This window comes from Lathamus discolor, chromosome 1 (genome assembly GCF_037157495.1).
Source record: "Lathamus discolor isolate bLatDis1 chromosome 1, bLatDis1.hap1, whole genome shotgun sequence".
NCBI classification, from domain to species: domain Eukaryota; kingdom Metazoa; phylum Chordata; class Aves; order Psittaciformes; family Psittacidae; genus Lathamus; species Lathamus discolor.
Genome location: NC_088884.1, coordinates 37179890 through 37202084, shown reverse-complemented (window position 1 = coordinate 37202084; position 22195 = coordinate 37179890). Strand labels below are relative to the sequence as shown.

Sequence of the window (22195 nt, the reverse complement as noted above, 5' to 3'; positions counted from 1 at the left end):
GTTAATACAGCAATCCTGATTGCTCTGCTCTTGCCCAGGCAGAGGAAGCATTCCCATAGAAGGGGCTGCATGGTTGGGACTGTGTGTTTGATGAATGAAAATAGCTAGAAAAAGCATTTGTCCTCTAAAAAATAGATGGCTTCAACCCGATTAGGCAGTGTGTGTTTCTCTTCCGATAAATTTATATTCACCTCTTGGGAATGTGTAAGGATATTTGACTTCTGTACCACAGGTAATAGTACTGAAATCCTTCTCCTTTGCTCTTGGCTGGGTAAAAACACCCTCCACACTTCAGTTCTCTTAAGTTTGAATTCAGACATCACCGACCTATTGAAAAGTTTCATTGTAAATTCATTTTCACACAGCTGTCGAACATTCACAGACATGACTTCGGAGAGAAAAACTCCATTGAGTTTATGTTGGGATGAGCCTGGAATCTGGTACAATGAAGATGTGTGCCAGAAACGACTGAGTAGAAAATTTAATGAAAAAATATAGAACATGACTGGTGCAGAAGAAAGGATTTAGTAGAAAACCACTCTGGAGAAGAGAAGGCTGCATGGAGACCTCATAGCAGCCTTGCAGTATCTGAAGAGGGCCGATAGGGATGCTGGGGAGGGACTATTCATTAAGGACTGTAGCGACAGTACAAGGGATAATGGGTTCAAACTTAAACAGGGGAAGTTCAGGTTAGACATAAGGAAGAAGTTCTTTACTGTGAGGGTGGTGAGGCACTGGGATGGGTTGCCCAGGGGAGCTGTGAATGCTCCATCCCTGGCAGTGTTCAAGGCCAGGTTGGACAGAGCCTTGGGTGACATGGTTTAGTGTGAGGTGTCCCTGCCCATGGCAGGGGGGTTGGAACTTGATGATCCTTTCCAACCCTAGCTATTCTATGATTCTATGACCGGAATCAAACTGGTATGTTCTGGTTATGCAAAGCCTGTGCTCATCCCACAGTTAACTCTTTGAGGGCCATGGGAAAAGCTGTGAAAATGCCAGAGAAGACTTTTTCTTACGTACCTGCCTGCTTGTGCAAAGGGGAGTCAAGGAGCACAATTTGTGTGCGGTTGCCAAAGCCATGCTTCAGAAATGACCTGCTTTGAAAGTCTCACTTTGATTCAGTCAGTGTCCCATCTTAGGTTAATCTTCACTGTGAACATGGTTTATTTTTCCGATGATGAGTGTTTGCTGTTTTTTCCCCCCGTGGTTTGGCTGTGGCAAAGTCCACACAGAAAACCAAGTGTATCATAATTAAGATCATTAGCTATACACAACCCAAAGATGTAAAATCTGTTTCCTAGCTATGTCTGTTGATTTAGTATGACAAAGCACTTGCTAATGCAGTGGAAAACTGCTCAACATGGAGGTCTCTGCAAATGGAAAAATTAAGTTTTATCCCTCCATCAGCTCTTTGTCTTCACTTTGTCAGTATTTTTGTGACAGCAATTCTTTTTGAGACTAAGAACAGACTTGCTGTCACAGTCTATGTTGTTCATTGTGTTTCAGAAATTAAGTGTTCATATTAAATTATAGTTCAAACAGATGAAGGAAAAAGTTACTTGTCCTTTATTTTGCTTGGATCTGCATGATAGCCTAGCCTTACAACCATTGTTTTCTAATAGGAAATCCAGTCTGTTTAGGTATGAATGGTATTTGTATTATAATGCTAATGTTAAAGTCCTGTCTTTAAATCTAGATTAAAGAAAATAACCAGATGAGAAATAATTAAAGCTATAAAAGATTGGCATCTCATAAGATCTGCATGGGCCAGATGCATGATACATGCAAAAGGGTGAGAATTCGTAACATCTCGATCACCCTCTAGAATTTGCTGTTATCTCAATGTCACTCATCAGGTCATTTAACCTCTCTTCCCCCCCCCCCCCCAACTTTAAATTGTTCCTAATCATATTAAAAATTATCTAGATCATAAAATTATTCCATGCCTTAATTAGAAGTTTGAAAAGAATGGATTCTCTAGAGTAAATGGTAACATGGTCTAAACTTGCAAAAATAGGTTGTTGTCACGCCTGTATCTCAGCAGCTAAAGGTGGTTTGATTTTGCAGAAGTTTCTCGCCCATTTCCATCGCTGTCCTACTTCCTCAAAACTGTGATGGTTTTTTATTTGTTTGCTATAATGTCCAGGCAGGACAAGGAGAGCTCCTGAAGGGTGTTGAAGCCTCTCTTTAGAGAGACAAAGGCGGGGTCTACGGGCACATTGGGAAGACTGCAATTACCTCTTTCCCAGCTGAAGAGAATGAGACATTCCAACCATTGTAGGTGCCTTTAAAATCATAACTTTTAATCACTTAACCCCTACTCCCTATTAAAAAAAAAAAAAAAAAAAGTATCTGTATCAGAGTGTGAAAGTACTTTTTTTCAACCATATTTTTTGGGGGAGGAAGGAGAATAAAATTCACCAAATATTTTCACAAACACCTTCTCACTATCTCAGTATTTCACAGAGTAAAAAAATATCCCTGTTTGCTTGTGGCCTTCACAGAAACGGTGTTTTCTCCATACATGAAATTCCAGACAAAACCTCCTGGTTCAAAATGCAAGATGGACAAAGAGGTGTCTGAATCTCTTTCTGGCTCGGTGCAATGACCATGGAGATACTGGCATGTGGGTTGCAAATAGCAGGTCTTGGGAACATAATGTATTGTAGAGACCATAGGACACCTTCTAGGAGAGGTGGGGTTTTAATCCAGAGCCCTGTCTGAGCTGCAGGCATGTAGTATTCTGGTTGTCCAACATCTCCTCTATAGTTTTTTCTTTCCTTTTTTTATCATATAACGTGTCTTGATGATGCTTAATGGAAGCCATGTCCTTTTCACAAGAAGTCCTGTCACTTTAATGGTGTAAAATGCAACATTTTCCAAATCCAAACTTCTCTATAGAACTTTGTATACAATTAATGTTTAATCCCCAATAAAGAATCATAGTAAATGCTTAGAGATAAATCGCTGCCTTCATTAATGTCTTGATTTTAAAGGCCACATTAATTCTTTGGGGGGAAAAAAGTCATCTTTAACAAGCCTGCCAAGTCAGTAGTTCCAGGGTTTTGAGGAGGCAGACAATTTGCTCATAGCAGTGTTCCTGGTAGCAAGAAAATGAGCAGCCTTGTCTTTCTGACTTTGTCTTTGGTATTTATCTATTCATGCATGAGTCAAGAGGGGCTTAGTGGGGGTTGGATAGGTTCATTAGGGTGGATGAATTCAGCTGTATGTTTGAAATATGTAATTGCTTGCCCATCTATTCACTATTATTTCTGACTCTCCTCTGACTCCACCAGACTCCGGGAATGTCTTTGCTGCCTTTTCCTTGCTGATGCTCCCTGCTATAATTTCTTTCTTCTTGCCCTATACTGTTGGTTCCTCTCAATCTGTGTTTAACTCTTTGATCCCTGTCTGCATGTGTTCCCTCCCTTCCCTTTCCTTCTAGCACTTCGCTTATCTTTTTCTCCGTTGACTTCTTGCTCTCCCCAACCCCCTTGCTCTGTGGACACAGGAGCACATATACTACACAGGAGAGTGCAGGCTGCTTGGCATCTCCCTCCTGCCTTCCCGGCAGATCCACCCACCCCAGTGCTCCCCCACCATTGCCTGGGGGCTCTTCCCAGCACCATCAATTTCATGCCATGGCCTCATATAAAATTCGATGTGAAAAAGCACCCTGTCAGTGACGAGGGTTGACATGTGAGCAAATGCTTTAGCTGAGGTTCAGCTTATTTCATGCTTTAATGAGAAATATTGTTAAGGAGATATGGAATGGGGTTTTATGAGTATCTTGGAGCTCCTGAAAAAAATGTCATTTAAATTCACAGAGGCTGTTTCCAGCACTGAACCGTGTGGCTGCCCTGATAAGTGGAGAAAGAAATCCAGCAACACAGTGAAGGCAGCTGAAATTGAGGTGTTTCCCAAAGCTGCCTTTATTGCATAGATGGAAATAAAGGCATTTCCTTTATTTTGTTGTCTGAGAACACCAATGAAATCCAGATTGGGATGAGATTTCTCTGTGTTTTTATAGTATCGTAAATGCTGGTAGGGTTGTATGATCAGTAAATGACCGGTATGAATATGCTGCTTTTAATGGCATTTAACTGAAGGCAAAAAAGCTTGTTCAAGACACAGCTAGAGTGACGTGCAGTGTTGAAACCTAAAGCAACTGAGGTTTAAAGGGTTCATGTAATATAGCTGGGAGCAGTCCTGTATGTTTCTGAGCACCCTGGTCTGTAACCAAAGCTGATAAGCACCGAGAGGTCTTAGGGCTTTCCAGTAAAAGGGTTTTATTGCAGTTCTGGTCTGGCTGTCCCAAGCATGAGGGTCAGGATGAAAACTTCATTTGGTGAACCAAATGGCTGGGACTGTTGATAATAGGAAAGCAAACAATAGGTCTTCAAAAACACTTTGAGTGGTTTGATTGCACAAGCCATTAGGATGAGTTGTGTGGACTCTAAATTGGAGTCCACGGTGCTCTGACGTGCCATGGTAGATAATACACAAAGCAGAAAACAGTGAATCATTCCCGTAGTTAAGAGTGGTGTGAATGTGGTCAGAGTCTGTCTTTTTTAGCAGAAATGAGGCAAAATGTTCTTGGTTCAGGGCGTCACAAGCTGTCAAACATGCGCCGGAACAGGTTGCAAAAGTCTCTTTGCATCCATTCCTAAACTTCCCGTCACCATTTCCTTATCACTGCTGGCTAAAAAGGCGTTTCTGGGTAAACAGGTGCTTGCTTTCCAAAGCAGCAGCCTCTTGCTTTTGCTTATCCACAGGCTTAATGATTCATTCAGTCATTTTGCAACTCAGGAACCGTTGGTTGAGCCACTTGGTTGTGTCATCGATGTTTGTGACTTAAAGAAGAGGCTGGTCAGGAAAGGAAATGCTTCTGTTTATCCACAAGCAGTTGTGGGGAGTGAAAGTCAGAGAAAGTCTGTGGTAGATAAATGAGGCTGTGGTCAAACATTAACACCTTCAGGGCGGGCTGGAGTGTGGTTGGGTTTGCTTAGCATGCTTCAGAGCATTGAGAGCATTGTTCGCAGAGAGCTATGTAGTAGAGGAGAATAATCTATTGATGGGTGGGAAGTAATAAAGGAAAGCTTCCTGCCTCTTTATTTTGTGTAAATAAAATATGAACCTTCAGCTGGTGAATCCTTCAGTTGTGATCTGGTTAGACAAGTCCTTGTCTCTGGTCACTCTTGGACAAAGCAGGTGCTTTAGGAAGAGGTTTTGGTGAATAGGAGCAAAGATGTGCTGTTCCTTATCAGGCCAATGCTCTGTCTGGCCCAGTACCTCACTGCTGCACCAGTAACAAGTACCAGAACATGAGAATGGTCCTAGTATGCCACAACAAAGGTTTGTCCAGACCAGCAGCATCTAAATGATGCTTGAACGCTCAGAAAACAGTGTGAGAACAGAACAAAATGTGTATATAGCACAGACTGTAACATTTTCCTGGCCTCTTCTCAGTCAGGTCCAGATGCTTTGGAGGAAGCAATGAAAGTGCAAGAAATGTTATGGAATAATCGAATGGAGGAGAGGCACTGCCCACTCTCGGCAATTAGTGGCTGGCTGCTGTGATGAAGTTTCTTTATTTGTGTAATCCTCTCTGGGGTAACCATAGGGAGGCTGTTTGGACCTGTGATTTAATCCAGTCCTTTGGCTTTAGTGGTTACACACAGCAGTTTGTGTTGTGGAATAACTCAGTACACATAGAGGAGGTCTGACGCTGCTTCCCTGTCTGAGTCAGGGTTGAGCCAAGGGTGAGGAGATGCTCTGGGCTGTCAGTGAGGACTAAAGTGGAGGCCCTGACCTCTTGTGGTCACTGAGGAACCAGGAGTACTCTTGGCACTGGCGTGTCACTGAGTCCTAGAGAGTTTGTGCTGCTCCTCCAAAAAACCTCAGGAAGGGTAAAAGTAGCTCATCATTAAATCAGCACGGATCATAGTCCATGCCTTTGTGTGCAGAAATGGTACTTTCTGATCTTCAAGCTTTGCTCATACCTCTGCTGGGACTATGGTCCTTTATTAAAAGTGTTGTATTTGGTAAGCCTTTCGTGCTTTATGTCAATGTGAATGTCTGCGTATGTTTGTAAAGGCAAAGATGCTTGTAATGCCATTACTGTGGTTAATAAGAGCAACTTCCAAAAGGCACAAGAAGAACTTTATTCAATGATACATTTCAGTTAACAGCTTCCAAACAAAAGGCACCACTTAAAACCAGGGTTTTTCTTCTTTCAGGGGTGCATTCTCTGAAGTTGTTTTGGCTGAAGAGAGAGCAAGTGGGAAACTCTTTGCAGTCAAGTGCATTCCCAAGAAAGCACTGAAGGGAAAGGAAAGCAGCATAGAGAATGAAATTGCAGTCCTGAGAAAGTAAGTATCAGACTTTAATTTCTGCTTCTTCACTTCAATGAGCCTGTTGCATTTAAGGGGCAGGAACAGTGATTGACAAGTGTGACTGGCAGGTTGCTCAGCACATCACAGGCAGACAAGATTGAAGCTGAAAATATAGTGGAAAATGCTATGGTTATCTTTTGTATTAATACATCCAGATGACTACAGAGTGGGAAAGAAGAGGATTTAGGCTGGAGTAAAGCCTATGATGCCATAAAAAGACCTTATGCACTGCTCTTCTCAGCAGCTGGGTCACTGGCTTTGAGGAGAGCAGGAGCAGGGTTATAATCTCCAAGTGCTTAGAACAGTCTCTATACAAATTGCTCTAAAACTATGGCCTGCTATGGGTTGTTATAGGAGATATATAGGTGATAACCTTTAACATGGAGAGGAATTTCTGTCACTTCTGGAAGGAGGACTTATCCTTGGAGGATTGTCCACAGTGTGTATTTTTCCCTGACCATGTTTGGAATACCCGGATAAGAAAAAGTCAGCTCACGATTCTCTTACTATGAATTCAGTGAAGTCATCAGGAGCTTGATCCTTACCTCTTCTTCATCTTATGCCCTAAAGGAGGGATTCATCTCACCTTACCTGAGATACCTGGATGTGAACCCGCCACCCTTGACTTTCTTTCCAAGAAATGGAAAGAGATTGGTTGCATTAGGCTTGGTCCGTGTAACTTGTTTTAAACTTCTAAAAGTACCTTCTTTTGTGATTGAATTGAGGGTAGTACAGTGATACAGAAGTTCGTGATGGACTGGGTCATTCTGATTCTTGCTGCACTCTATCTCTAGTGGGACTTCTTGGTCCAGCTCTTGGTCATGTAGAAGCTGATGGCACCATGTGACAAAACTGGCCCTAAATCTTTAACTAGATACTTCTGAACTAAGTGCTCAGGCAGCCTAAGCTAAAGGAACAGGTTCAGGGGCAAACTGAGCCACCTCAGTAGGCAAAGGGGATCCTTTTCAGTGGAGGGACATAAGTGGGGCTCCAAACAGCTACAAGCATTTGTTGCAGTTGTCTGCTCATTGCTGGACTTGCATCAGGTCAGTACAATGTAAGCCCAGTGATAAATGCAGCGTGTTGACTTGATGTGTGGTGTTAATGTGAACCTCTCGTAAAGCTCAACTGTTGCCATCGCCATTGCCAGGTAATAATGGGCAATAACTGACAGCTTGAAACAACCTCTGTTCCCTGATACTCCTGTGTGGGTATAAGCGCAGCAATATTGGCATGCAGTAAGGATTCCTACAGTTAGATCTACTTGGTCTCTTGTCCTATGCACATTGTGACCAAAAGAGAGATTTATCCTTTTTTATCTCCTGATGTCTTCTATTTAGTTGTTGCTAATACAAACTTTGCACGTGATTGTATTTATTCTGAAAATAGACATCTTTGCTAGTAGACATAGTGTTGAATGTGTATGTGCCACCAAGGAAACACATAGAAAATAACTGCTTACAGTTGAGGAGGGGGGGATATCAACCTGTTTCTCTGATGAATTCTCTGCTTCAAAAGCTGTCATTAAAAATAGATTTCGGAGAGGTGGAGTGGATTCTGAGTGGCTGTTGCTAAGCTCCAAAGGTATCTAAGAGTCCTTGCTTTTCCTTCTTGTAGTTTAATACTGAGTGGGGATTGCTAGGTTGTGTGTGGTCTAAGTAGTGGGTAGGATGCCAGAGCCCTGGGCTGCTCTCCATGGCTGTGAGGTGCTGCAGCCTTGCACTGGCTGTGAGTTTTGAAGGCAATGTGCATAGAGGATACCTGGCAGGAGGAATAGGTCCCTGTTCCCTGAGAGGAAGGTGCAGAGACACAGAGGGTGGATGCAAAGCAAATACAAATATGCACATGTCTGTTGATCCTCCTCTCACTTTCTGGTATTGCATTACGGTGAGTGCTTAAACTGCAAAGGGGTAAAAGTCCCAAAGTACACCAAGCAAACTCTTTGTGATCCTTTAAGGAAAGATCTCTTGTCTTCCACTGGACTTTATCCTCCTAAACGCCATCATTAGGTTCTTGTCTTCCTCCTGATGAGGTACTTACTTTCTGGCAGATATCTGCCAAGTGCTGTGAAATGCAGCTCTTGAGGTTCCTCTGGTTCTGGAGTGTGGAATCTTGAACGTACTCTCTGCAGCTTTGCCAGCTCTCAAGTGAGCTGCTTGTGCCCCTGTGTGTCTTGAGCAGGTTTTTAGGGACAGTCAGGGATTGTATTGGCCATGGCTAGGACAGGTACACACAAGTATCCAGGTACACAAGGCTGCCTTGGTGGAGGTTTGTCCCCTTCCAGTCCTTCCAGATCTGGCAGAACCAATATGGAACAGGGTTTGAATCATGTTGTGTGTTGCAGTCATATTTTATATTATGGTTTTTAAAGTCAGAATTAAAGGTTTATGCATGGAGTACTGTAGGAGTAGCACCTGATGATGAAAACATGAATCAAATGACCCTTGGTCCCCTCTCACTTCTGCTACTGGCTTCCTGTGTGAACTGTCACAGCAGTTACTGTCTGTTTTAATATTTGTTGTCTGTGAAGCAGCCTTCACACTGCTTTCAAATAAAAAGACTTCTGAATGAAAAGTCTTACCTGCAGTTCATTTTGAGGTCATTTCTTGCGCCAGCAAACTCAGGAGAGCGGGTGCAAGAAGGGAGATCTCTGGGCTGAGCTTTCAGTGTGAAATGATTCAGTCCTTCTGTGTGTCTCAACTAAAAAGCTGTTTGAGCTGTTAATCCACTGTTCTGTGTTGGGGAAGGTCAGCGGTCCCCATGTGGAGTACATGGAAGGTAGGAGATTTTATCTCTGTGTCTGTGGGCTTGGATGCTCTTGCTGCCAAAACAAAATGACACATTTTAGAAGCGATGTTCTGCTAACAGAGGAGCGAGCTGCCAGCCAACTGATCTGCATGTTTGTGTGAGTGCCAGAGTGAATCACTGCATACTCCATCATTTTATTTTTCCAGCCATGGCCAACAAATCTGTTCTTAAAAAAGAAAAAAGGCGGAAGAGCCGTTAAGTCAATATTTACGCCTAGCAACCTTAACAGGGTTCTTCCAATATGGACTCTTTTGTGTCCTGTGGAAATCCATGGCAACATTCCCCAAAGACTGGAATGGGTGGGGATGGAGTGGAAGGAGCTCATTGTTGAGAGCAGTGCTGGAAGAGACTAAGTCTGCAGCCAAACCTGGAACCTTGAGCCTGGCAAAGTGCTTAAGCACATGCCTAATTATAGATGGTTACTCATTCCAGTAGGTCGAGCTCACCTTGCTGAGCTCAGGCCTAAAGGGATGCTTCAGAGCAGAAAGTTCCACTAGGCACCTGTGTTTGGTACCACATCAGGAGGGCAGTTTCCTTAATGTCTTTGATTAGAGCTCAGATGATGTGCTAGTGCACAAGGGTTGCTCTTCTAGTTGTGTGCTGGCTGCCTGTAGCTGAACACAGGGCAAAATACTACATCTCATCGTAAAAGCAGGTGGAGAAGCTGAGCTGTAGCATTTTTAGGCATTGAAATTTATTTCTTTTGCAGTGGAAAACATGCTGTGGTTTAGGATCTCTGAGGAAGAAAACTGGATCTCTAGGACAAGGCTATTGCACCTCTAATAAGTAACTGGCTGTGGGGAATGACAGCACATGGTCACCTTCCTGTGACACAAATCTGACCTGAGAAGCAGGGAGTTTCATAACCTGCTCTAAAAGCCATTCTTTTCTGGCTTTAAGCAGAAAGGTAAATGCAATCCTTTCCATTGTTTGCTGTAGAATAGAGGAAATTTCTTCCACTCTACTGTATTGTGCAAGTGTGAACACGCTGAAAGATGAATTGTCTGTTAGACGGGTTCCTGAAGGCAGTAGGTGATGCGAAGAGTTGGGCTGCAGAGAAGCACCAAGCTGAGGTTCTAGTTAAATAGAAAGAAGACAATAAAACATCCTTGCAAGAGTCAGACAGGCAAAAATATGCCTGATCTGTTTGTTGCTGTTTTTCTTGGCTACGCCACTGTTTATCACAAGAAACTTTCTAGCTGCCTGGGTAATACCTGCACAATCATACAGATTCAGTGCTGAGTCAGAGCAAAGCAAAGGAGGGACAATAAACTGTGTGTGGCCCTGCACCCAGGCGTATTGATTACTTAATAGCAGTAGCGTGCACAAGTGCCTTGTTAAGCAAATACTGTTCAGCTTGCAAATCATATGCTGCTTTAGCTAGTTTCTGCTGAACAGGGATTTTAAACATTATTTCGTAACTTGGTAGTTATATCCTACCTTTACCTCTCCTCTTTATTCTCCCAGATCCTATGGGAGAAGCACCATTCAATTCCTTATTACAAATCAGAGCTGTGCTAATTGTACACTGAAGCCCTTTGTTTAACATCATGATGGAACTGTTTCTAGCAAGTCGGCTAGAATTCTGCTGGTGCTTTCCCTTCCCATTTCCTTGGAAGAGGAAGGGGGGTCACTGGGAGCACCCAGGCAGTGATTCATGCCTGGGCGGCTGCCTGGCTCCTTGTATGCCTGCACCTACAGCCAGGACCTGCTGCTATAATAAGGAGCAGGAAGAGAGAAGGGGTGACATCCTCCTGCAAAGTCTGGAAGGTCAGGGCTGTAACTACCTCGAAATTAAACATAAAAAAGCAATAAAAAGTGTTCCTGAAGCAGGTGAAATTGTGGGAATTCCTGCTTTCCCATACATCAAATGGTGGCCAAATGGGCCCCTTGCTCCATCCCAGGGGGTAGCACCATTCCTGATATTAAAGAGGAACACCCTTCATGACAAATATGAAAAAATCAGCTCTCCTCAAGATTTGCATGAAGGCTAAAAGGGTCATTTAAAACATAGTACCTTTCTGCTCCTTTTCAGTAGCCCATTGACAAACTCCCCCTAAAACCTCTCTGTCCCAGATTCTTGTCTTTGTGAGGCCTCATCCCTCTGGGGCTAACTCGATAGCTTCTAGGAAGATGAATCCAAATTTAGTTTTGAAACCCCATTAGTTACTTCTTATTAAACTCTTCTGTGCAGTTTAACTCAGAATCAAAGGCTACATTAATTCTGAATAAAATTGGCCATGCAGAAGTTTAAGATGCCCTAACATAAATTTGGGCATGTCATTAATTCAGTTCCTGAGTGACTCTGGGGGACAGACCCATCCATTCAAGCCATAGCTGTGTCTGGGTCAAAAAAATACATCGCTTTCAGGACTGGATGGTTCAATACTCCAGTTTCCCAGTCTGCAGGCTCTGCTGGTAATGCTCTTCTATGGTAATTGTTTTTCTATGTGATGTCACACAGCTGGAGTACAGGGCTGGCTGAATTGGAGACACTCAGATCCTGTGCTGATAAGTGCTAACATGAAAGTGATGGTAATTAGATTGTGTAGCTGATGTACAAAAAGCTGTGAGATTGGGGTTTAAAGGGTTAATGGGTAATTACCTCTTTACACCCCTGCAGTAAGAACTCTTTTTCCTGTAAAGGGATGAATGTGATTGTTAGGAAAGGAAAGAATAAAGCAAGCACTTAGGGTCTTCAACTCAGGTACCATTATTTCTCTGAAGCTCTGCCTACCGTATAGACAAAACAGGCTAGCTGCTTTTTTCTTTCTTCCCCCTTTTTTTTCCCTCTGTGAATAACAGTGAGAAGATAGGCTGCCTCAGCAAGAATTGAAGAGACAGCTGGTTGTTATATTAAGTAATCACTTCCAGAGAAAGCTTTTATGTAGATTTACTTGTTAAAACCTGGCTTGCTCATGCCACTGCAGTTGTGCTGGGGTGACAGAAGGCTGGCTCTGCCCTCCCCATGCAGCCGTGCTCCAAGCCCCGCCAACTGCAAATCCAGGGCATCCCAAAATCCACTCCCCATTGGGGCCCTGCAGCCCTGAGGATGGCCTGGGATGCCTGAGCATGAGGCTACCAGTCACAGTGTGATACCCAGTGGTACCATTAATGATGTTGATGTCAGTGGTGGAAGAGTAGGGCCCTTCCAGGGATATATGTTTTGGCATCCCACATGGATGCACTTCATCATTGCCCCCATGCATCTGCTGGGCTGACCTGGGTGCTCAGTGGGACCTTGGTGCCTGCCCTTGCAGCCACCCTTGCTGCACCACTGCTGCAGGCATCCGTGCTAGGGAGGAGGTGTGGAAAAGAGCCAGGACCTACAGAATGCTTCAGGGTAGGGGGACAGTTAGACATTGCTGAAGGCTGACATCAGCTTTAGACCATGAGATCATCTCCTGAATCAAGGAGATGCAGACTGGATGAATTGCCCTTCTCAGGTTTCTGACCCTATGTATGTGGGAATGGCATAAGACAGCTCTGCCTTGGCACTAGCAGGTGACTTCTTGTTAAGGAAATAATTTTGCTGCAAAGAATTTATGTGAGTGAAAAAATGTGAAACCTGAAACAGAGCTGACACCATTTTTGATCACTGAGATGCTGGAAACTTTGCAGGGGAAGACTTTGCAGCCAGGACTGCCTGGATTGTATTTCATGCTAGATTAGATGTAAACAGATGTAGGGAAGCAGATCAAGGCATCTTAAAAATCCCCAAATACATTAAATGAGAAAGAAAATCCTCTCTCAAATAGTAAACACAAACAAAATCCCTTGTATCTACTCTGGTCTTACACAGTTTCACTTACATGCAGTGTGCTTCATAACAGCTTTAGCAGTGGTGTGTGGCATTTGTATTTCACCCTGCCTTTGTGCTGCACATATGCTGATGGTTGTGCTCCTTCAAGTAGGTTACAGTGTGATGAGTCATTTCACTATCATTGCTGAGTGACAATGCAGCTGTTCTCTCTTCTGGGGTGTGATGGTTTACCAAATCTCCCTTGCATAACTGTTGTTCTTCAAGGTCACTCCATTCCCTGACTCGACTCAAAAATGGCATATCCATGTTGGGGAGGAGGGCTCAGGTCAGAGGGTGTGGAAGTACATCATTGCTCAATGCTCCAGCTTGGAAAATAATTTGATGTGTTATGGAAGAAGCAGCCGCTTTCTGAAATAGTTGCTCTAAGATGCTTTCCAATTACCAGGATGGGTTTTTCAGCACTAGCCAGAGTCTGCTTCCGTGCCACTTGTATTTTGTGTGGACCCCGTCCTGTGCATAGCTGGAATAACAAAGCTTGGGGTCTGTTCAGAACCCAGCTGAAGAATGAGAATATATACCCTATTTTCTAGTATTTATTACTCAGGAAGATGGTTACAATTGTGTTTCAGTGATACAAGTGTCTGATTATATGTGCTGTTGTCTCTTACCTAGGAGGAAAGAATTGTTAAGATGCATAAAGGCTGTTTAATAAGATCTCACAGTTTGACAAATAACTCAGCTTTGTATCTGGATGCATAAGGTCTGTCTTTCTTACACCCACATGTTCAAAGCTAAGGCTTAACTAATTTGCAAGCACATGCCTTCTGTAGTAGGGAAAGCATTTTCACAAGCAGCCCAGATCTTCAAGGATTAGTTGGTGCCTAAAAGCTGCTGAAGCTGTCTTTATTAGGCAAAATGCTTCCTCTTCTGTTTTTCTCTCACAAGATTTTTCATAAGTAATTAGGAATATTTTATCCAAAACTTTTTTTTCCCATGGAAGTTATTTCTTCATTTGGAAAAAGTATAAAAGGGTGGTTAAAGGTCTTACAGCATTAGCAAAGTGAAGCTGGCCTTGTCAAAATAGTATCAACATGGTGCATTTTCCCTGTCTTCTCTAACGTAATCTTGAAATATTAACTGGAGGAATTCAGTGTTTTGTGTTAAGCTGTTGTGGTGGACTGCTTGGAGCCAGTTATTTTCTAGCCACAAGATGACCATATTTTGATGATGGGTAAGTAATTTAAATGCGTAGTCCAGGCACCTCAATGGATATTCCTTTGTCTTACTTTCATGCTATTAAAATCCATGGCATTAACTTATAAAACACTGGAGTAGCTGAGTGATGAATGAGAATCATAATTCATGAAGCACTGCATAAAGGAAAATAAGTAAATGCAAGGTAAGGTTTGTTTGGCCAGCTGGAAGCATCCTGAAGGTACACAGCTGCATCTGAGCTCCAACCTCACTTGCTGTGGAAATCATCAAATATGCATTTCTAAGTGGATCAGAATGTACGGGGAGGAAAAACAAGTATTCCAAAAATGTCAGTCCCAGAAGGTAGAAACAGAAATGTTATCAGAAATGACAGGTTTCGTGAGCACTCCTTGTCCAAAGCAGTTGTTTGCTTTTACTTGCATGCTAAACTGCTTCATGAATACAAGTAGTTTTGGACTCCTTTATATAAAATTAGATCAGTAATATGTTTGGTGGGCAAGTTTTTGTGATGCGTGACCCCAGTGTGATTCTAAAACAATTCCATTGGCAACTTTTACCATCATTATAGAAAATGAATCACAATTATATTTTGTGTCTCATTAAGGTCATGATTCTAGGTGTCTTGACCCACAGTCTGGCAGAGCAGGGCTGGATCTGACCATAATAAAATGGGAAAATATTTGTACTCTATCCCACTTTCAACTACACCTGGTTAAACCTAACAATGACCTCTGTGTTCGGAATGTGTCCAATATAACCTGTAATGAGAGCTGCATAACTTAATTGGTATTTGGCCAGCTAAGTCTGCAGTTATCATCTGTAATACATAATACATGTTGATTCACTCTGATAGTGCTTACTCATACAACACTTTGTGTTCAGTAGGAGTTTTGAAGGAAAAAAACCTGTAGGTACAGACTCTCTCTTTTGACAAAGACAGACACACAAGTCATTCACTTCATCTGTGGGCTGCCCTAGTGCTCAGATTGACTGAGGAAATGGTGATGACAATTTTGTTCCAAATTAAACATTGATTTATTATTTTTTTTTAATCAGAAATCCTTTTTTTTTCAATTTTAATTTTTATTGTACCTTTTATTCGCAAGGTATGAGCTTAATCAGAATAGTTTTCATTCTGAATTAAGAGTGGCCATACTAGGGGACCGTGCTTCTGCAGCTATGGGACTTTCAATCTATTAATCAAAATGACTTTCAAAGTAAAGCCTTATTTCCTTGATTGCGTATTTCTATGTCTCTGACTACCAGAGACTTCTCACTCTATTGCTCAGTTCTTAAATCTCTGTAAGTGCAGACACCTGTGGGTTAGTTTTAATATTGACAATGTGTATTTGTAAGTGGACTAAGAAATCATTTCCCTAAGAATATGTGACAGCTAGCTTTTACTTTGCCAGGTATTTTATCAAATTTAGATTATGGAACATTACATTAAACACGGATGTTATTGCCTCCTTTACTTCCCTGTTTAGTTTTTTATTCCAGGAGAGCAGGCATAGGTGAATTCAAGCTTTCTTAGAGACAATATGTTCTTTTTGGAAGGCGTTTGAAAATATGAACAGCACAATTGATTTATTTTCCTTAAAAGTTTGTTCAATATTTTTCAGAAGGGATATTAGCAAGAAGCTTTAGCAAATAATCTAATATATATTATAGTTCCATGCTGAATCAAAACCAACTGACAAACTCTGAGGAGTGAAGTGTGTCACATATATTATACACCAGTACTGACTCCTTCTGAGGTTAATCCAAGATGTCTATATATAATTTGTTTGGTTCACACCAAATAGAGTGACAGCCTGCTTTAGATATCTTCATACCTTTGTGATATCTTCTGTCTTGACTGACGCACTAGGGATTAAACTGGGACCTTTTTGGATTTATACATATATATCTTTATAGCTTCAGCTAAGCAGCCATTCCCTGCAGGCAACTGGAATGGATTCAGAAATTGGTAGACTGGGCACTGAGCGCAATAGTTAACTCATGCTGAAATACTTGTTTGAAAAGTACCCATCAGTGTGGGGTTGTTTTTCAGCTGTTTAAACCTTTTTTAAGTGTTTAAGACTTTTTTTCCTCTCCACAAAAAGCAGAAGAGTCCACATGCAGCAGCAATATTTGGCATAATACATTTTGTCAAGAAGCATCTCTCCAAAGCAAAGCAATCTGGTCACTCCCATGTCTGCTGTAAACCTGGCAAGTAGAACAGAAAACAGTGACTGTTCACAACTTTGCTCTTAAAATGATAATAGGGGTTTCTAACTGGAAACAGAGAGGAAAGGGCTTTCCCATTATTTTTTAAATGCTCTCTTACATGAGTCACAACAGATACGTGGATATGGCACCATCCACAAAGATAAAGCCTTTATTGGCATTTATGTAGAAATTCCAGTTCTTCCCTTTCTACATTGCTGTCCTCTCTGCTTTTATACTTACTACAGTTGGTTGGTGGGAGGGAAGTTGAAAACTTTGTTGAAGTTTGAAACTTTTCCTCTGTGTTTTTTTTGGCCACATGAGAAAATTGCCATTGAGTGGAGCCACTGCGTGTCCCGCAGTGTTTATGTCTTGAAGGCATCTCCTTGCCATTTATGGTGTACAGAACACACGTCCAAGCCATGTGGCATCAGCATGGGTAGATGTGCACTCGTCATTAACAAATAGACATGGGTAATACGATCTAATGCTATTCTGGTCAATAGGAAAATTCAAAGTCATTGAACTCGGTTATATGACTCTTCGAGTCTCCCTTGAGAATTTCAACCCAAAGCAAAAGTGGAAAGAAAGTCTAAGCTGAGGTCACCCATGAGAGTTGTAGGTCTTTGTCTTGTGCAGTTATGAAGTGTGGACTTGAGGCTTTATCCATAGCAGATGTGCTGCACAGCCTCCTTTCCTTGTTTCTAGTGGCTCCTGAATTACTGTAGTGCCATAGCCCGTATATATGGCTTTACAGTTCCAAAGTTAGTTACTCCATCTTCATGCCCTTGTAACTCAGGCACAACTAAGCCAACACAAGATCCTGGCTTTCCTGTAGGGATAGCTCTCTGCCATCTCTAGATGATGGGTAGAAACGGTGGGTGTTTTATGGTGTTATTGCTCATTTAGGCTGCTGTGGTTGAGGACAGACTTCACCCTGCAAAGAGGGGATCTGCCAGAAGTTGGCCATATCCCCTATACTCCTTCCATGTAGCCGCAGAACTGAAACAAGGAGATCCAAAAGGCTACTTGTGTGAGAGGATGGGGAATGTGGTCTGCATAGTCAAAGTTGGGTTTTCTGCTGCTAGGTCTTGCTGCTGGCATCAAGTTGGTTTTCCTTCTGGAAATTGAAAGACCAGGCACAGAGTTCTCCACCAAACTACACCCCAAAAGGATGGGGTTGGCACTCGGAGATGTTCTCCCATCTTGACTCTGATTTACTATTATGGCCTTGAATTGCTGACTTTATTTAAAATTCCTTCTTTCATTAGAAGCATATGCTTCTGATTTTCTTTCTTATGATGACATAGTTTGCACTCTTATCCGAGAGCTGTTTTCTTAATAGGACCAACTATATTTGGAATCACTCTGAATTGCTCTTGAACTGGAAGATTGATGTCAGTATTTCTGGCAATTTTTCACTATTTTTCTTTCCCTGTAGTTGAGTATTAAATAACTGTTCAAGCTGGGAACACTGACACCACTTTATTTTATCATGGTTTGATTTGTTTTATTTTAGGTCTGTATATACTCCTTGAGTAGCTGGTATAGGTAAACATACTAGCAGGATGATTTATGGAAGATTTATTAAATAACAGAAGGGATATGACAGTGAGCATGGAGGGTTGTGCTTTGCCTCAGTTTACACACAGGGAAATTTAACAAGCTCTAGAGACTTGATCCTATGTAAACTCTGTCACATCCATGTCTCAGGTAGACTTGAGTGGTATTTTTAGAGCATCTGCACAGGAGAGGGATCCTAATCCCATTGAAATCCCATACCCAGGTGATGTTAGAAGACCTCATAGGTTTTCTTAGTCAGCTATATAATTTCCTATGTCATGATTATGCCTACAGTATCTTGGACGACAAATCAAGAAATGTCAGTCCTGTCTCCTAGGACCCAGTTTCTAGGTCTGACTTCGTTAGCACTTTGATCCCTCTCAGCATCAGCCACAGCTTTCTGCTCACCTGAAGGCAGCAGGTTAGAAATAACACATACCCTGGAGCATATAAAAATACAGGGTTTACACTCTCTTTAGTACAGATTGCATTTTTAATCCAATTTACATGTCAGGACAGTTTTGATTGTGGCAGAGTGGCAAGAATAAGGGTGAACTGAAAAATGGTGGTAGCAAGTTTGGTTTAGTTAACAGCACAAGCAGGTACTTCAGTCAGCACATGGCCATATGCACCTCAGGAGCCTCCAGGTGTTGGGTTTTCTTCACCCCATGGAGCAGTTTATCTCCAGTGGATAAGGTGTATCTTCAGTGCAAGGGTGGCCATCCTCCCCTCCATCATGCATCTCCCATCCTTTCAAGAGAGACATGTCTGGTGTGAGTGGGAGCACTCAGCTCAATATGCTGCTTGGTCTCGGTCTTGCACTGTTTCGGAAATGTCTTTTAAGATTCTCTTGTAAAAAAGCAATACACCTTTTTCAAGCAAAAAATAGGACCTGAACCGCCCAAAAGTTTGTGCTCATTTTGGACTACACTTGGGGTTTAGGCAATTCTGAAAGCAGAAAGTCACTCCCCTGGTCTGACTTTCTGCGTCAAGCAGGCTGTGTTATTTCATCTGTTTATGCTATGTAGTTCTTGATAACTGGATTTGACTAATGCAAAGCAGTTAGAAAGGTAGCCAGACTTTGTGGAGTCTCCTCCCTATTCACTAGAACTGCAGAATCATCTCCTACATTCCTTTCCAAAAAATACCCTATTATTCCCATTTGTCTGGGAAGTTGTTTGTATTTAACTTCTATTTACTTGTGGGGGTGTTTCTCTATGTGTCAAAAAATCTGGTGTTTCTTTAATTTTCTGCCTATATGGATACTTGTTTTGTGTAATCTGTTATTAATAAGCAAAAATGAGTAGGGCTCTTCTTTATAGACACCCTTTGGCACTTGGAGAACATTTGGGTCATTCCTTATGTGTACTCTGTAGCTAGCAATGTTCCCATGGTACATAGTAATTTATTGGAAGCATGGTGAGAGGAAAAAAAAGCATTTTCAGAGTGGGGTAATCCTGGAAAGAGTGCTTGATTTGGGAATAGTCCTGATGATAATCCAGATTTTATCCTCGTTTATTAAGTAAGCACCCTTGTGAGGTCTGGTTAATTGAGAGGTAGAGCTGATTTTAGGAGCACACCGATGCCATGGGGGCGAGACATGGCAGGACATGAAATATCTGAAAATGGGGCAAAAGGGGGGGCTTTAGTGGGGGAATCAGCTCTCTGACTGCTGTAGGTGATTTGTTTCTTGTGTTTAGGAAAATGTAAGAGCATAAACCCAAGAGCTTATTCTGGAAATGGCTTTATAGTAATGGTTTTCAGCTATTTGAGGAGGCAGGTACTTCAATTTTTTCCAGTGGCCGGGCCAGCTCCTGTGCAGCAATTTAATTTGAAACTCATGGATGATGGATTTACTTTTTTAGCTATCTTTTACAGACCCTGTGAAGCTAACAGATTCCCAAGAGTCTGCAATCCCCAGGGTGGAAACCACCCCTCTGAAGCATGGAAGAAATGAAAAGAAAGCAGAAGCTAACTGTGGCAGGTTAAAACTAATACAGAGGAGCCATGCTGAGGGCCTCCGGTAGCAGTACATTGTGAAGGAGTTAGTATCAGATACAGTTTTCAGGAAATCCCTATATATTAACTTTCCTTTTTCCCTAGTAGTTACTTGAGCTCACAGCATTTTTAATAGGCCTCAGGATCTCAGCCAGTCCTTGCCCATTCCTTTGTTGTGGCCATTCTATAAGGGAGAAGATAGTGTCAAGGAGTGTTGGTGTCACTGAGAGTGTTGGTGTCTGTGTTTTTGTTCTTGGTCCTGGCCATGGTTTCCTCTGTCCAACATGGATTTTTCTGAGCCTATTCCAGACTAAACTTTTCATTTGAGGGTCCTAAAAGAGCATTTCTTCCCCAAACCTCTTCCTGCAGCCACACGTCCCTCAGGGTTTGCTGGGTGGTGGCAGAGACCCACTGAAATAACGTTTTTGAAGCAAAATCATAACTGTTGCTGAGTTACATAAATATCAGTACTTGGCACTGTTATACAGAACCAAAAGTATTGCTGGGAGAAAGCAGTTAATTAAAAACTGCTTTGCAGCGCTGTGCTTTTCCTTGTATTAAAAATAAAGTGGAGCATCATGAGCAGTTGGTCTTGCTGTTTTGTAAACAGTCTTCCCCACACTTTCTCCTCTTTGCTTTTGATTTAAGGAATTACATTGCTGATCAAAAAAGCTGCGTGAAGTCTGCTATGGTGGGCCAGAAGCTTTTCCATACTTTTGCCAAATAGGACTTATTTGTCCTATAACAAGCAAAAATGGTCCTTGCTTGGGACCATTACATTTGTAGTAATCCACCCTTCCCTAGGAAGCATAGCACACACCCATTACTCTAAATAGAAAATATATTTAAACAGGACACATGGCCACATGGATGCTTTTATGATTGAGTAATCTGAGAGAAAGGGGGAATGGAGGAGGTACGGGAGCAAGGCAGAAAGATTCAAGAAAGAAGTTTCACCAATTTAGTTGCTGAAAGAGTTTCCCAAACAGTTAATTCCTGCTGTATTTTTCCTGCTCCTCACTTAAAATGAAAAAACCTGTAACTGTTATCAGATGCTGGGAATGCAAATGGGAACTGTGAGCACCTTTGCAAACTTGCTGCTTGTTCGAATTTGCTTTTAGCATTTCATAGACAGTGGAATTCTAGAGGTAAGCTCTAAAAGCCATAAAAAGCCAAGTGAAAACATGTGCCAGATCATTCTTGCACTTGAGGAAGCAGTTTCCAAATGTTGTCAGAGTTGCATCCCTATGGCTGAGACTCAGACCTTCCCAGTGTTTATTGCCTGCGTCAAAATCAAATGGGGATCAATAAGCACACGGAGGAATGGGAGTTCAGGTCCTGGTACTATGGGCTAACCCAGACCCATTTTGCTCAATGTGCATGATGCAGGGATGTCAATCTGCTGCTTGAACCAGCACTTCCTGTTCCTCCTGGCTCTGCAGGGAAATGCCCATGAGGATTTGGGTCAGTCTGAGGAAGCTGGTTTTGTGTATAGGCTGTCTTGTACAGAGCACAGTGTGCAGCGTATATTGCAAAATAGATTTGTCTGTAAACGATGCTGACCTTTACTGTGGTGCGGTGTGCTTGAAAAGAATGCCCTGCGGAGACATAGTCCACTGAGTAGCCAACACTGTGATTCCTGTAATTCATGTGTGATATTTTGACTTAGGAAAGGCTAAGCCATTTCAGTGCTGTCAGTCCCCACCAGATACCTTAACACCTTCTTCTCCAGGCTCTGGCTGGTAATTCTGCTCTACACCAAATAATTTCAGTAGGGATGGATGTAGCTGTCCCACAAGAGCTCCAGTGATTTTGCTGTTTCCTTTGGTTGGGCTTAATGGGGTTCCTCACACAACTGCCTTATCTGCTATAAGCAGAGAGGCCGCATGCAAGCTGTCATTCATGTGATGTGCATTGTGGTATGGAACATATTATAAACCCATTTTTGTGTGTATCTCTTAGCCCCAAAGGAATATCTTTAACCATGGTGGTTCATAGCTGTCTCTCACCGTGGTATTTTGGCACTGTGTTTGCAACACTGCAGACAATGAAGTGAAAAAAAAAAATCTTCTCTGCCTGTGAAGAGGTGGAAGCATTTTATTAATGTCTGTAGGAAAAGCACTGGTAAAACCAGGTCTTTCAGCAGATATGCTGGTGGCAAGGGCATGGGTATTGATAGAACTCATTTGAGCCGTAGTGGTGCTTGAGGAATCCATTCTGGACTAAAATCCCTTAATAGTAATTG

General features: G+C 42.2%; 1 protein-coding gene across 3 annotated transcripts in view; it reads left to right on the top strand.

Moving 5' to 3' along the window:
- The window catches only part of CAMK1D (calcium/calmodulin dependent protein kinase ID), a 225785-nt gene that overhangs the window by 86631 nt on the left and 116959 nt on the right, over positions 1–22195 (top strand). For all 3 annotated transcript variants that reach the window (XM_065667976.1, XM_065667967.1, XM_065667957.1), the window contains exon 2: positions 6240–6371. In XM_065667976.1, coding sequence (XP_065524048.1) covers positions 6240–6371 — 132 coding nt within the window. The remainder of the gene's footprint in view (positions 1–6239; positions 6372–22195) is intronic.